This window comes from Gastrolobium bilobum, unplaced genomic scaffold, assembly GCF_033153095.1.
Source record: "Gastrolobium bilobum isolate Gb01-03AN ecotype WA unplaced genomic scaffold, APGP_CSIRO_Gbil_v1 utg7242, whole genome shotgun sequence".
NCBI classification, from domain to species: domain Eukaryota; kingdom Viridiplantae; phylum Streptophyta; class Magnoliopsida; order Fabales; family Fabaceae; genus Gastrolobium; species Gastrolobium bilobum.
This window is the reverse complement of record NW_026898428.1, coordinates 239,345-254,845: the sequence shown is the minus strand read 5'-3', so window position 1 is coordinate 254,845 and position 15,501 is coordinate 239,345. Positions and strand designations below refer to the sequence as shown.

Below are 15,501 nucleotides of genomic sequence, written 5' to 3'. Positions count from 1 at the left end.
TATTTTTCAATCCTATAACTAAATAATGTTAATTAATTCAAATATTTTAATTATTGCATGATCAAGAATTTATTAAATACAAAAACTAACACCATTAGAATATATATATTTTAATCTACAATTCAACCCTAATCCTATAAATAATATCAAACAAAAGGCTATTATTAAATAATACATTAATATAAATTACTACACCTAATAAGATTATCATACATATTATAAGCAAATGTCAAAATTTTCTAACCTATTTTTCAATCCTAGAACTAAATAATTTTTTTTAATTCAATATTATTATTTATTGCATAATTAACAAATTATTAAATACAAAATATAACAACTTTAATATAAAAATTATCTAACCTAAATCCTTTAAATAAAGAAGGCATATAAAAAAAATTATTATATATATTAATTAAATTATAAAATATTTAACTACTAACATATTAACATGCAATTACTAAACTAATTAAAATAATAAAGCAAATAATATGTCATCTAACCTAATGTTTCATCCTATATATAATATAAGTAACAACAATTAAATAACAATTAAAAACTGTAAAAAAATTTAATGAAATTATAAATGACTAACCTCAAATGAAGACAAAGAATGCAAATGAGAGAGAAAGAAAATTAAGAAAGGAAGAGAGTGGGAGAAGAAAAATGATAGACAAAGAGAGACGGGAGGGGAGCGGTGTTTTAAAACCCGGATCGGACCGGTCGGGTCGACCCGGGACTCGGTGACCCGATGGGTTTCCCGGTCCGAGCGGGTAGTTAGGCCGGTTATGCAGTCAGTCCGGAGTGGACCGGCCGAAACCCGACGACCCGGCTGACTCGGGTTAAATCGGTTTTTCCTTCTTTCTTTTTTTTTGGTAAATTTTTTTTTTTTGATAAGAACTCTTGAATTAAATCATATTCATATTTTATGATGAATATGATTAAAAGTAAGGTGAAAATAATAAGGTATTTTAGATTAGTGTAGTTCGTTTATGTAATTTAGTTGCATCTTATAATGATCTCATGAAGTTAAGTGGTGATAAACACTGATGGTCTCATGATCTCATCTCAACGGTCTAGAGCTAGAAGCTTAGAAGTATATAATATTTGCTATCATTGAAAACCAATTTATTTTTTGAAGCTCATAGATAGTTTTCTTATGTGAATTTTTATTAATATAAGTAATTTTTTTATATTTTTAATATATGAACAGTAAAACCGGTTGAACCCGGTTGAATCCGGTTGAACCGGTGACCCAGTACCTCGACCGGTTCGATGACCGGTCCGAGTTTTAAAACACTGGAGGGGAGAGGGAGGGGGAGGGGGATGGGGTTTATATAGGGCTGAGAAAATTAGCCGTTACATCAAGTTCGCTGCCACTTCCAGCGAACTTGGTGCATGTCAGCCACGTGGCAAGCTAGCTGTTACGCAGAGTTCGTTGATGTGGCTTGCGACCTTCCATGCGTGCAAGCCACGTGGCCTGGCAGGTGAGGCATTTATTGCACTCAAGTTCGCCTGTGTCAGTAGCGAACTTGAGCACCATCAGGCTGCTGACACATCACCACACCTAATTCGCTACTACTCCCAGTGAACTTGCTTGCGTGGCAGTTTGGGAAAAAAGTGCGTAGGCGTGGCATTTTGAAAAATAAGACTTGGAACAGTGGCACAATGGTCAGTGTTCCTTGGTTCTTTATTATCAGTACTGTTGATTCTTTGACCCATTTGGGGGTTTTTGACCCCTTAATTGGGTGAGAATATTTTATCATTAAAGGACGTTTCATTCTGTGGGGATCCCAACAAATTTGAGTAGCGCCCCCGGATCCCTCAATGCGGAACGCTTTTTATTTTTTATTTTTTTTCTCAGGGACGTTTGGTAATTTTTTTATTAGGGATATGGTGGAAAATGAAGTTTGGTAAAAAAATTTAAAAAAAAATTGTTTGGTTGACAAAAATTTTAACGGAAAAATTAGGTAGAATTTTATAAGTCTATGTTTGGTTGAAGGTAAAATATTGATGGGTGATCGTAATCATAATCGTAATCTAACGAACCTAATATATAGTTGGAACTCAAAATACAACACAATGTAACCTTTGAATCTTTGCAACGAGTATTATAGTGTCGGAGTGTCGGGTAGTGTCGGTGAGTATCAGAAAATGTCGGACACGACACGTCAGTATTTTTGAAGTATCGGTTTAATGGATCTTAGTGATATCTTCTCTCTTTTTACTTTACAATGGGACCTACTCACTTTTATGTGAGTGGCATAAAAAAAATTTCTTTAGGAAAAACAAAAATATTTTTCCCATCATAAATACACCTATATTATAATTAAGAAAATAAAATAAAATAATTCAGATTTTGAAATCCTTTTAGCCTGACATAACTTTGAACATAGTGAAACAAAATTCTCAATTTGCCAGTACTTGTTTCTTTTAAAAAAAAATTAATTTGCTTAAAATACATTTCACAAATTCAGGGGTAATGATTCATTGCTCTAGACTTGAGTTAGCTGTAGAAATGTGGTCATGAGTAGATACTACAAAAACAACGAAATGATGGTGAAGAATATTGGGAATTCAAGTGTAAATGATGAAAAATCTCATATTTAAAATGAATGAGATAAACATGGTATATATAAATAAAAGGATTCACAAGCTCATTATACATATAAGTGAAAGAATTCATAAAATTAATGCCTTAATATTTTGAATCTGATTGTACTTTTTTTTTTCTTTTTTTGGATAACATTGTACTTTCTAAATCCACTTAATTTCGTTGCCAACTTAGCTCATAGATGTCGGTCTCCCTATCATAAGCTTCTCTGTCCAACCAAAAGACTTGTTTTCCACTCTTAATTGGCAATTCCATCAAAATTCCAACTTGAGGAAAAGTTGATAGTTATAGAACTCAACCCAATGCCTAACTTAAAGTTTTGAGTTAAAATATGATGTTAAATTCCTTTGTTGTGATTTTATCGTTTAGGTCCATTTAATGCATGGATAATAATCCTTCAAATTAGGCTCGCTTGCCTATGCCCACAAAAGAATACCAATTTAATTGCATTTTGATTCAATTTGAAGCAACTTGCGTTTGATTACAGTTTTAAAAGATTCATATATTTTTTTTCTAGTATCGAGTGCCAATTTATCACACAAATAATGCCATCTTATTATACATGCATAAGAGATATTCAAGCCACCGCAAAAAATTTGTTGGAAATTGATTTACATAAGAAGACTATGTAATTTTTTTTTTCTATTTACCAATTCATTAAAGATGATCTATTAATTTTCAAAAAAAAGAAAGAAAGATCGATGATCTATTATATTAAATCCCACTTACTTAATGCATATGAAGAATATATATATATATATATATATATATATATATATATATATATATATTTCACATAATCATCTCAAGTTAAAAATTAATCCTAGTGGTTACCAAAAAAAAAAAATTAATCCTAGTAAATTATCTCATGTTAAAATTTCATATGATATAATCACGTGAAATTTTAATGTAAGAGGATCGATTCTCAATTTTAACATAAATCTACTTCCAAATTTTTTATTTTGTGGAAGTTTTTAAATTAATTTGCTGCCTCGCAAAACATTTTAGCAGTTTAAGTAGTGTTTGGCGTGATCTATTCGATCTTTAATTCTATTTTTTTTTTAGTGAACCCAAATATATTATTTTTAATTGACACAAAAATTTATTTTATTTTGTTTTGTTTTTAAAATATACCAAAAATAAAATAGAACTCATATAATTATGTTTTTTTTTGGAAATTGTTCCAAGGATATCCTCAGCCGAAAGCAAAGGGCTAATCCCCTCGAGGCGGAGAGATCATGCAATCGTAGATACAATCTCTCCCAATAAAATCTTTTCTATACACAAATCCCTCTCAGTATTATAACTACATTAATTGCTGCAAAACGGTTTATTAATTGTGGGAGTTGTATACCCCTCAAAATGAAATCATAAAATTTGTGCAAACAATTTGCCGCATTAATAGTTAAAAGTAAGCAAAATATTATTGTAAAATGTTAGTATTTCTCATATTTTATATTTATATGATAATTTATTGGTGGGAAGTAGAGAAAAATAATGGAGTCCTGCTCATTTGATGAGAGGGCATGAATTAGAGTGTCAGGTGGGTTTAGCGAAAGTTCGTGGCACGAGATCATCACCAATAGGCTAAGTTAAACCAATCACATCAAATAAATTCGACATCATGTCTCAACTCAAAATCTTAAGGCATTGGATTCTTGGGTCATCCACTTATATCCACTTCACTCAGCCCATTATCAACTAATGTGAGACTCATCACACTTGAATATTCTAATATCTCCCCTTCAAGTGTGAGACCTAATATTGGTATGCTCTCCCTTAATTGAGTACCCAAGGCTCAAATACTCAACCACCCTCTATCCTGGTGATTGGCTAGGAGGCGGGTTGGGTACTTTGGCAATGGGGTACTCGACTAGGGGTGGCAATACAGGTATTGACCTGCGGGTTGACCCGTGACCCGACCCGTCAAATCATGTGTCGTGTCAACCCGCAGGTCAGGGCGGGTCGTGTCAGGGTTGTGTAAATGTGACCCGTTTTTTTCGTGTCGGATCACGTGTCAACTCGCGGGTTCGCGTGTCAACCCGCACAGTGTTATTTTTTTAATTTTCAATTAAATATTTTATTATATTATTTTTTTTATTCATTTATACATTGATATATATATATAGTCATTTTTTTTTTTTTTGGATAACAATATAGTCATTGTTTAGTATAGAAAAGAATACAAGGAACTAAAAATCTCAAGAAACAGAAGCTAATCTTTTTTTATTTTATTTTTTTTATTGTTTTTAATTTATTTATTTTTCAAAAAATCTCACTTTTTTTAAAATTTTAAATTTTGCAGGTCGTGTCGACCCGTGACCCGCAACGGTTCGTGTCAGGGTTCGTGTTTTGTGACGTGTTTACAAAACGGATCGTGTCAAGGTCGTGTCAAATAGTGTACGGGTCGAAAACTTGTCGTGTCGTGTCAGGTTGACCCGTATTGCCACCCCTAAGCATACCGATGTTGGATTCCACACTTTAGGGGAGGTTATCGAGGGAGAACTAGAGTAAATCACCGTGTCAATTTGTCTCTTCTTTCTCTCTCTTCGTTTTTCGATGTGTGTGTGGATTTCCAAGGTAAAGGAGCTGCCCCTGTTGGGATGTGGGGGAAATGCCCTCACGGAATGGTATTGCCTAGTACTATTGTGGATCTTAAGTTTATTTTATTTTATTTTTTTAATAATTTGAACTTGTACTTATAAATATTGTTGCTTTGAACTTCTAAGCCTATTATATTTTGGTGAATATAGTGATGATCGACCCAACATAATAGCATATGCTTTTCAAAAATTCAAATTCTGGCAAAAATCAAAAGCATAAAAGTGATCGACAAAAAATTAGAAACATACGGGTTTTATAAACGGGAAAAAGAAGTATTTTTTCGAAGGATACAAGCTTGTATCTTTTCAGTGACTTACATAAACTCTTAGTGATAAGATTTTGTGTAAATATAAAAAGTTACTTTTTGTTCTCATTTCATATTTATACAAAATGTTACCGGTAAGATTTTATATAAATCACTGAAAGGACAAAAACGTGTATCATTTTAAATGACATCAATTGAACCCTTTATAAACCTAATAAACTATCAGTTATTTTGATAAAATAAATTGCCTTGTCGGTGACAAAGTAAATAAAGAAAATAAAACGGGCCAACTGGCCCTTTAATGAAGAACAACTTTGTATGCTTCTTTTTCTCTCTTCGTTTTTTGATGTGTGTGTGTTGATTACAACCAAAGCAAATCAGATGGAGTTCCTCGTAAGCAACATGAAGCACATTGTTCCCTAGTTGAAAATTTGAAACAAAACTCCTTCTTAAATCCACCTCTACACAAATTCTATCATATTTTTTCTTTTCAATGTATTCCCATTCCCCTCCATCAGACTTATGTAGAGAGTTTTTATCCACTTTTAACATTTTGCCAAACAATTTTCTTATTCTACAGAGATGTTGGGATGAATAGAATTCTAGAGGGAGTCCTGAAATTCTAATCCAAACTGCCATTCTTTTAAGTTGTTCATCATAAGGAACAAACACATGTCTCCAACATTGAACAATAACGTAATGGTCAGTTACTATCCACGACCCTTCATGTAGCACATGATGATAGTTTTTTTTTCTTCATGGAAGCTTATGAGAATATAACCGCTGTATAAGTGGATAACATCAACCCTACCTTCCAGACACCATAACTTTAAGAGTCTCTACATTAAGAATCTGTTGCTTATTTTCTTCCCAAAGAGTTTGATTAGCCTTCCTCCAACTTTTACAGTCCTCTTTATGCTGCTGTTTGGAGTAATGGTAGACCGGACACAACGGGTCCACATGAATCTCTGAGACATCTTCCTCCATCATTCCATCCTCTTCTTCCTCATTTCTTTGGATGAATAGCCAATCCTCTTCGTCTCTTCCATCATTACCATTGGCTCCATTAAGTTGGAGGACAATATCCTTGTAAGAGACCAACCTCCAGTGATTGAGCCACGTATAACATGGGTGTGGCCTCGACCTAGGTTAAAGTTTAACAAATTGTACTTATTATATATAATTATATAATTAATTATAATTTGACCTGGGTTAAAATTGTAATTTGACCCGGCTACAATTTGTAATTTGGCCCTATCTAAAACTTAAAATATTTTTGGTAAAAGTTTTGGGTAAATTGTATTAGGTCATGTGTTCAATTTTCACTTATATAAAAAAAATAAAATATTTTTCGTAAAATTAAAAAAAAAAATATTAAAATTATAACTCTTCTGTCTGCTCAGATGTTCTGTATTTAACATAATTTAAAATATATTATGATATGAACTAACTAAAATTAAGAAAAATAAATACACATATAATTTTTTAGCCCAACTCAAATTGGAGCCAGGCTCCGCCACCGTCAACCTCCTTCCTCTACCAATATGAGGTTCTGGTAACTTCCCTTGACTTCCATTTTTACTACCACCGTCTCCTGTTCTATCAGCCATTTCATCGTCCATCGTGGAGTCTTCCTCCAAGTTCCCTTTGGCTTTTTTAACACTTCTTTCCAAGAGTTCCTCCTCATCTCTCTCGGCTTCTCTCCTCTCAGCCATTTGACGCCCATATGTAAATAAAGATAAAATAGCAAAATATGTTTTTCTTTATTTTATTGCATGTCCTTCCCTGCCCTGGAGTGACCCTTCGTTAGTCCTTATTAAAGACGTAATAATATCTATACATTGAACCAATCACAAAAGAATCTTATATTGTAAGACAAACTCATTCTTTGGCAATCCTGCTGATGTGTCACTTCCTCCTTCAATTTCAGATTTGCATTCACATTACAAAAATTTAAAAAGTTTCCTTCTTTGGTAAATCATGGAATAAAAAAAATATAAAAAAAAATATAATTTTGAATCCAAATCGATGGACACGATTTCGTATCTCAAATCAATGGTACAGATTTGTTATCAATTGTATTGGCATACAACTCATCTTAGTTTGAATTTTGGAGTTCAAAATTTAAATTTGATTTTTAAAATCTGACAACTCATTTAATGTTTAGTTACTTTCTCCATTGGAATTGCTAAACATTTAAAAAAATATACAAGGCTTCTCATTGTTCTATGTGATTGCTTAGGGGCGATTTTGTTGCTCCTGTTCATTTTTCCTTTTTTAGCCTCTGACGCATAACAGCTGTTAAAACATACAGCCTCAAGGAATCAGCTTCTCCGTTCTCTCTTTGATCGTGCATGTCAATCCTGCCAAGGAGGACTGAAGGATTAAGGTGAAGGTGGTTCGGGCTTGGAAAGTTCCTAGCTTTCAACATAGAGATTTTGACGACAATGTTGAAATGGTTTTATTGGAAGAACAGGTAGTTGTCTGCGTTTTTTAAATCTTCCATCTTTGAGTTTTTTAAATCTTCCATCTTTTGTGAGTTGGCTGCGTTCTTTTGTAGGGTGGTAGGATCCACGCCACTGTCAAAGGTTCTTTGTCGGTATCATCATTCCTGTGAAATGCTTAACATTTTTTTTTGTCGTTTATTGAACTACTGTTAGCGCTGGATTGTGATAACATTTTGTATCTTGTTTATTTCTTCTTTTTTACTTTTTCGTTTTTTATTTTTTTATAGGGTGCGGATTTGGATCAATTTCCATAAGAACTAAATGTTCTGAATGAGAAGTCAATGTTGTTTAAGATAAATGTGAAGCAAAAGGATCTGAACTCATACAGTGAGCCAAAATATCAAGTTTCCAAAATTTATATCAGTGAAGAAATTATCCCAATGTTCAATAAGTCTCTGATCGATCCAAATGTAGGCTGCGTATTTATTTATGTTGGATGTCCAATTTTCTTATTCATTTTTACTTGACTGTTGTTTGTTATTGTATATCACAGGAGGAAGCAAATTTTGATAATGCTCGCGAAAACAAAATTGTATCATCGGAATCAGAAAAGGCTGCGGTAACCCATTATTTGAATTAAAATTTATGTTATGAACAAAAATAATTGATATTCACTTGACGTACCTTTTTTTTATTACAAAACTATAGGATGTTGAAAGTCAGACCTGTGATAGTGCTGACGTTGGTGATGTTTCCCTGACTATGTTGACACCGGTGATTAATTCTCATAATCCCATTGCTGGGGAATTTAATTTTACAGTTGTTCGAACTGCAAAAAAAAATAAAGCTTGAAAAGGAGTTACGTATTTTCTGATTTATATTTGTGTTTCTATTTTCTTGCCATCAAATTTTTTTCAATCTTACTATAATGTTTATACCATTTCATTTGCTTGCGCAAAGTTGAAATGCTCATCACTGATTTTTTTTTCTTTTTTTAAATAGATTTGATGCAGAAGCAGATGAGACTACCCCGTAGAATTGGCTACTATGTCTTGAGGAGGATTTTTTTGTTTCTTGGAGACGAGATGTTTAAAGGATTGTTGTTGTTATTATAACTATGCTCATCACATAATGTGTTTTTATGAAGTGACGACTAATTTGTTATATTCATAAACGGTGTTTTTTGCAATGGACTACCCCACTTCAAATCGTGTCGTGAGCATATTCATATGTCAACAAATCTTACCACGTTATTTCTTTCCGTTTCTTTTTTTTTTTGGTGTGCTCTTTCCGTTTCTTTCTACATTGTAATTTTGGGAATTTAAATTTGAATTTGGAACGACGGTGTATTGGGGACCATCTGTCATCAAAACGCTGCATCGAAGCTACTGTTTACTCAACGTTGGAATTAATTACATCTCAGGTTTAATGAACGTTGCGTAATTTGAGGAATAATGGTTTAGGAAATCGTCCAATATAATTAAAAGGTTGCATTCTTTGATTAAAATGTTTTCGTACAATTAATTTTTTTAAAAATATTTAACATAAACATTTTTAAAAATATTTAATCATGTTTTTATGATTAATATCATTTTTTCATGTTTAAAATCTCATTATTTTTTAAATTTCAACATTCAAACTTGATATATGTGGGAAAAGAGTTCAACATTAATTAGTAGCAAATATTTTTATTTATATCCTACTACTATTTTGAAATTCGAATTTTAAATTGATATAGGTGGGAAAATAGTTCAACATTTTTTAGTGGTAGACAGTTCTATTAATAACTCATTACTTTCTACATGGGAATTGTTAAGTATATTTACAATATTTATTGGAAAATATGTCATTTGAAAACTTTCCTTCTTTAGTAAATAGTTGAAATTAAAAAATATAAAATGTAATCTACAAATCGAAATAAAATAAATGAAAATTAAGTGAACAATTTGTGGTGGCAGACAACTCATTCAATGCACCACTGCTATCTACATTGGAATTTTCAAATTAATAATAACTCAACTTTTTCAAATTTCAAATTTATGTTTAAATTTGAATTTTAAATTTAAATTTTTAACTTTGTAATGGTGAAAAAACTTTTGGAAATTTTTTTTGTGACAGACAGCTCATTTAATGTCCCACTACTTTTCTTTTGTTGTATATTATTAGTAAAAAATACCTCTACTTTTCTTTTATTTTATATCCCACTATTTTTTACATGGGTAATTGTTAGCCCTATTAAAGCTGCATAAAAAAACAAAAAACATTAAAAAATATTGTAAAATAACAAAATTATTTATATTGTAAAATAAATTCAAAATTTGGAAATAAATTAAATGGAAAATTATGTGAACATTTTTGGTTGCAGACAACTCATTTAATATCCCACTGTTTTCTACATTGAAATTGTCAAATTAATAATAACTCAACTCTTTTAAATTTTGAAATTATGTTTAAATTTGAATTTTTAACTTTGTAATGGTGGAAAAACTTTTGAAAATTGTTTTGTGCAAGACAGTTCATTTAATGCCCCACTACTTTTCTTTTGTTGTATATTATGAGTAAAAAGACCTCTACTTTTTTGTTGTTGTATATCCCACTATTTTTTCATAGATAATTGTTAGCTCTGTTAATGCTGCATTAAAAAAAAATTATAAAATGAAAAAAAAATTATATTGTAAAATAAATTCGAATTTTGGAAATAAATTAAATGGAAAATTATGTGCACAATTTTTTGTGGCAGACAACTCATTTAATATCCTCTGTTTTCTACATTGAAATTTCCAAATTAATAATAACTTATCTCTTTTAAATTTTGAATTTATGTTTAAATTTAAATATTGAATTTGAATTTTTTACTTTGTAATGGTGGGAAAGCTTTTGAAAAAAAAATTGTGGCAGACAACTCATTTAATGTCCCACTAATTTTCTTTTATTGTATATTATGAGTAAAAAAGACCTATACTTTTCTTTTGTTGTATATCCCACTATTTTTTCATAGATAATTGTTAGCTCTGTTAATGCTGCATTAAAAAAAAATTATTTATATTGTAAAATAAATTCGAATTTTGGAAATAAATTAAATGGAAAATTATGTGCACAATTTTTTGTGGCAGACAAATCATTTAATATCTTACTCCTTTCTACATTGGAATTTTCAAATTAATAATAACTTAACTCTTTTAAATTTTCAATTTATGTTTAATTTTAAATTTTGAATTTGAATTTTTTTCTTTGTAATGGTGGGAAAGCTTTTGAAAAAAAATTTGTGGCAGACAACTCATTTAATGTCCAGTACTTTTCTTTTGTTGTATATTATGAGTAAAAAAGACTTTTACTTTTCTTTTGTTGTATAACCCACTACTCTTTGCATGGATAAATGTTAGCCCTATTAATGCTACATAAAAAACAAAAACATTAAAAAAATATTGTAAAATAACAAATTTATTTCGTGTATAAATTAAATAGAATGTGTTGCTGGGTCTTTTTATTTGGTAATCAGCTTCTGTGCACATATTTTTCTCTTCTCTTTCTCAAGTTGTTCTTCTATTAGATGAACGTGTAATATTTTTCGTTTTTTTTTTCTGCAGGTCTGTTGTAGAGCAAAGTCGACGGGATGATTTTGAATTCTATCTTTTTACAAGAAAGAGGCTACCCATATATTCCTACTAAAAGGTGTGAAAAATCATATTTACGTCCCTAAGTTATTATTCTTTAAAGTCATATCTTTTTGTTTGACATTATGCATTTTTTTTCTAACAGGTTTTTGCGGCTTACTAAAAGTTATTATTCAGATTGACGTATTTACATATATGATCTAATCAATATTGTGTCTTCAATATTCTTCCAAATGCTGACAACACTAATCCTTGAAAAAAAAATTATTTATAAAAGATGCTGACAGTTAGAGGTGGAAAAATGAGCTCGGCCCGGAGGGCTGGCCCATTAATATATTTTTATAATTTAATTGAAATTTTATCCTTCTTCTTTTATAATTAAATTACTAAATCTGATTTCAATTTTTGTAAATACAAATTTGTGAAATTTCAAAGACTAACAACACTAATCCTTGCAAAAAATAATAATTATTTGTATAAAATGCTAGCAGTTAGAGGTGGAAAATTAGGCTCGGTTTGGAGGGTTGACTTGCCCTGCCCTCCAACACGTTGTTATAATTAAATTAAAATTTCATCATTCTTCTTTTATAATTAAAAACCTGAATCTAATTTCAATTTTTGTAAATATAAATTTATAAAATTTCAAATACTAAGGACACAAATTCTTGCAAAAAAATAGTTATTTATTCTTATTAATTACTCAATTAAAAGGAACGATCATTCAATGTTTTGATGTATATCATTATTTTAATGCTATAGTTGTTTCCAACCCAATGAGTACTTGGCTCTTCATATTCTTCACGAAATTATTATTGGTGGAGTTGAAGTATTATTGAGATTAAATACCATGCATTAAGTATATGCTTATATATATGTTAATTTTGGAAATAATTATTTATACTTATTCAATTAAGCTAATGAATGGTATTTTGATATTACCATATTCATCTTCAACTCAAATATTTATCAACTCTTCATCTAATATATATTTCACAAATACACATATATCAGAGAGTTGATTTAGAGACAACTATAGAAAATATAGATAGATAGTAATCTAGAAGTAACTATAAAAATCTTTTTTTGTGTGGATAAATATAAAAATCTATTACATGCTAATATAAAATGCTGACAGTTAGAGATGGCAAACTGGGCTCGGCCTGGAGGGCCGGCCTGCCAATATGTTTTTATAATTAAATTAAAATTTATTTCTTTCATAATTAAATTCCTAAATTTGCTTTCAATTTTGGTATATACAAATTTGTAAAATTTCAAATACAAAGGACACAAATCCTTGCAAAAAATAATTATTTATTATTATTTTTTAAATCTGATTGTAATAAATGAAAGACCTTCTTTGAGATAAAATATAAAAACTTAAATGTGACTATAAGAACTTTTTTGTGTGGATAAATATAAAAATATGTTGTATGCTCATAGTTAGAGGTGGCAAACTGGGCTTGGTCCGAAGGGCCGGCCAACCAACACATTTTTATAATTAAATTAGAATTTCATCCTTCTTCTTTTATAATTAACTTCCCAAATCTGATTTTAATTTTTGTAAATACAAATTTGTAAAATTCAAAATACTAATGACAAAAATCCTTGCAAAAAAATAATTATTTACATAAAATACTGATAGTTAAATATTGCAATATGGGCTTGCCCAGACGGCCTTCCCGCCCCGCCTGCCAACACGTTTTAATAATTAAATTAAAATTCCACTATTCTTCTTTTATAATTAATTTTCAAATTCAGATTTCAATTTTTATAAATACAAATTTATAAAATTCTAAATACTAATGACATAAATCCTTGCAAAAAAATAAGATAGCAATACAGGTTTTTAAAAGTATAAGATTTGCAGTGCGATTAACCAACTACGACGGACGATAAATATTTTTATCTTTTCCTCCCGTGCATCGCACGGATAATAATACACTAGTATCTTTTCTAATTTTGAAGCAGATAATATTCCTGTTAAAATATGAAAAGAAGCTGAAAGGGCTGGGGCTAGGGTGTTTTTTTATTTTTTTTTTATATTTCTTTTTTATTTTTATTTTATATTTCGGATTTTTCTAATATGACATGACCATTGGCAAAACAGTATGGTTATGATTATGACCGTAGTCCGTAGGTAGGCCACATAAAATAAACGAAAGGATAAAAATTGGTTCTATGTGACCCCCCTTATTTACACCTTCTATTTGTTGGTCGCCTTCTTGTGCAGACTTTAAAACATACCACCACAACTCCTCTGCTGCAATAATCATAAAATGGAAGCCATTTCCAAGCAAAACCATGTTCCTCTCACCCCTGACCAATTCACTCTCTTATCAAAACATCTCCTTTCAAAGCTCTCTGATTTTCTATGGGCTTGTACCTTCATTCTTGTAACATGTGCTGAAGCCTTCTTACTTTTGCAAAAGTGTGAACTGATGTTCCATTTTCTGCTACTTTGTTCTCTCCTTTTTTGTTTCCTTGTGAAACACTTCCTCTCAAAGCCTTCTCCAATTCACCTTGTGGGTTTCTCATGTCTTAAACCGCCAAGCTATTGCAGGGTGCCTTTTGGAACATTTCTGGAAAGTTGTTCCTTGTTTGAAGTTTTTGACAATGAAAGTCTAGCTTTCATGGCCAAAGTCCTCCATTCTTCAGGACAAAGTGAAGAGACTTGCCTCCCCCCTGCCTTACACTACATTCCTCCAAAGACCCATCAAACTGAGTCCATCAAGGAGGTGCATATGGTTCTCTTCCCCATCATGGACGATCTTTTTGCAAAAACCAATATTTCACCCCTAGATATTGACATACTTATCCTAAACTGTAGTGGCTTTTGTCCCTCACCTTCTTTAACCTCCATTGTCATCAACAAATACTCTATGAGAAGTGACATTAAGAGCTATAATGTCTCTGGTATGGGGTGCAGTGCAAGCGCCCTCTGTATTGATTTGGCACAGAATCTTCTCAAAGTCCACAAGAACTCAAATGCCATTGTTCTCAGCACAGAGATTTTGTCAACAGGTTGGTATTCAGGTAATGAACGGTCCAAGTTGCAGATCAATTGCCTCTTTAGGATGGGAAGTGCAGCAATCCTGCTCTCAAACAAGAAAGAAGCAAAGAAAATTTCAAAATACAGGCTAATTGGGACACTTAGAACACAGAGAGCCTTTGAAGACAAAGCTTATTTGTCTGCCATTATGGAAGAAGATTCAGATGGAAAACTTGGGGTGACACTCAAGAGGGACATACTTCAGGTAGTTGGTGAAACTCTCCGTGCAAACATCTCCATTCTGGGTGGTGAAATCTTGCCTCTTTCAGAGAAGTTTTGGTATGGGGTTTCTGTGATCAAGAAGAGGTTCACAAAGTCTGAGGGTTACGTGCCAAATTTTAAGACAGTGATACAACACTTCTGCTTGCCTTGTTCAGGAAGGCCAGTGATAAGAGAAGTAGGGAAAGGGATGAAGCTTTCAGAGAGAGACATTGAACCTGCTTTGATGACACTGCACAGGTTTGGTAACCAGTCTTCTTCATCACTGTGGTACGAACTAGCTTACTTGGAAGCCAAGGAAAGAGTGCAAAAGGGGGACAAGATTTGGCAACTGGGATTGGGAAGTGGGCTCAAATGCAGCAGCATAATTTTGCAGTGTATTAGGCCTATAGTCGGTGAGGCCAAGAAGGGCCCATGGGCTGACTGCATTCACCAATACCCAATATTAGCTATGGATTAAGAATTCTTCATTATCGTTATAGAATTCTTAATGTTTCTATTATAATTATATGGGAAATCGTTATTAGAGATTATTTTGTTATATTGTAAGTCATCGAAATTTGTGTTATTCTTTTTTTATTTTTTACTTTTTTAACAAGTGATGGGCTCTATTACTTATTGTGTTTATAGTAAGAGAGATACTACCTCATATGATATAAGAAAAAAGAGTCCTAGTTATATATTTACTTTAC

At 31.5% G+C, this 15,501-nt stretch overlaps 1 protein-coding gene across 1 annotated transcript; it reads left to right on the top strand.

Annotated features, from left to right (window-relative positions):
- The first annotated feature begins 13,817 nt into the window (after nucleotides 1-13,817).
- Nucleotides 13,818-15,269, top strand: LOC133316230 (3-ketoacyl-CoA synthase 6-like). The gene has a single exon (XM_061517955.1). It carries the CDS (start codon nucleotides 13,818-13,820, stop codon nucleotides 15,267-15,269), a length of 1,452 nt encoding a protein of 483 aa, XP_061373939.1.
- The last annotated feature ends 232 nt before the right edge of the window (nucleotides 15,270-15,501 follow it).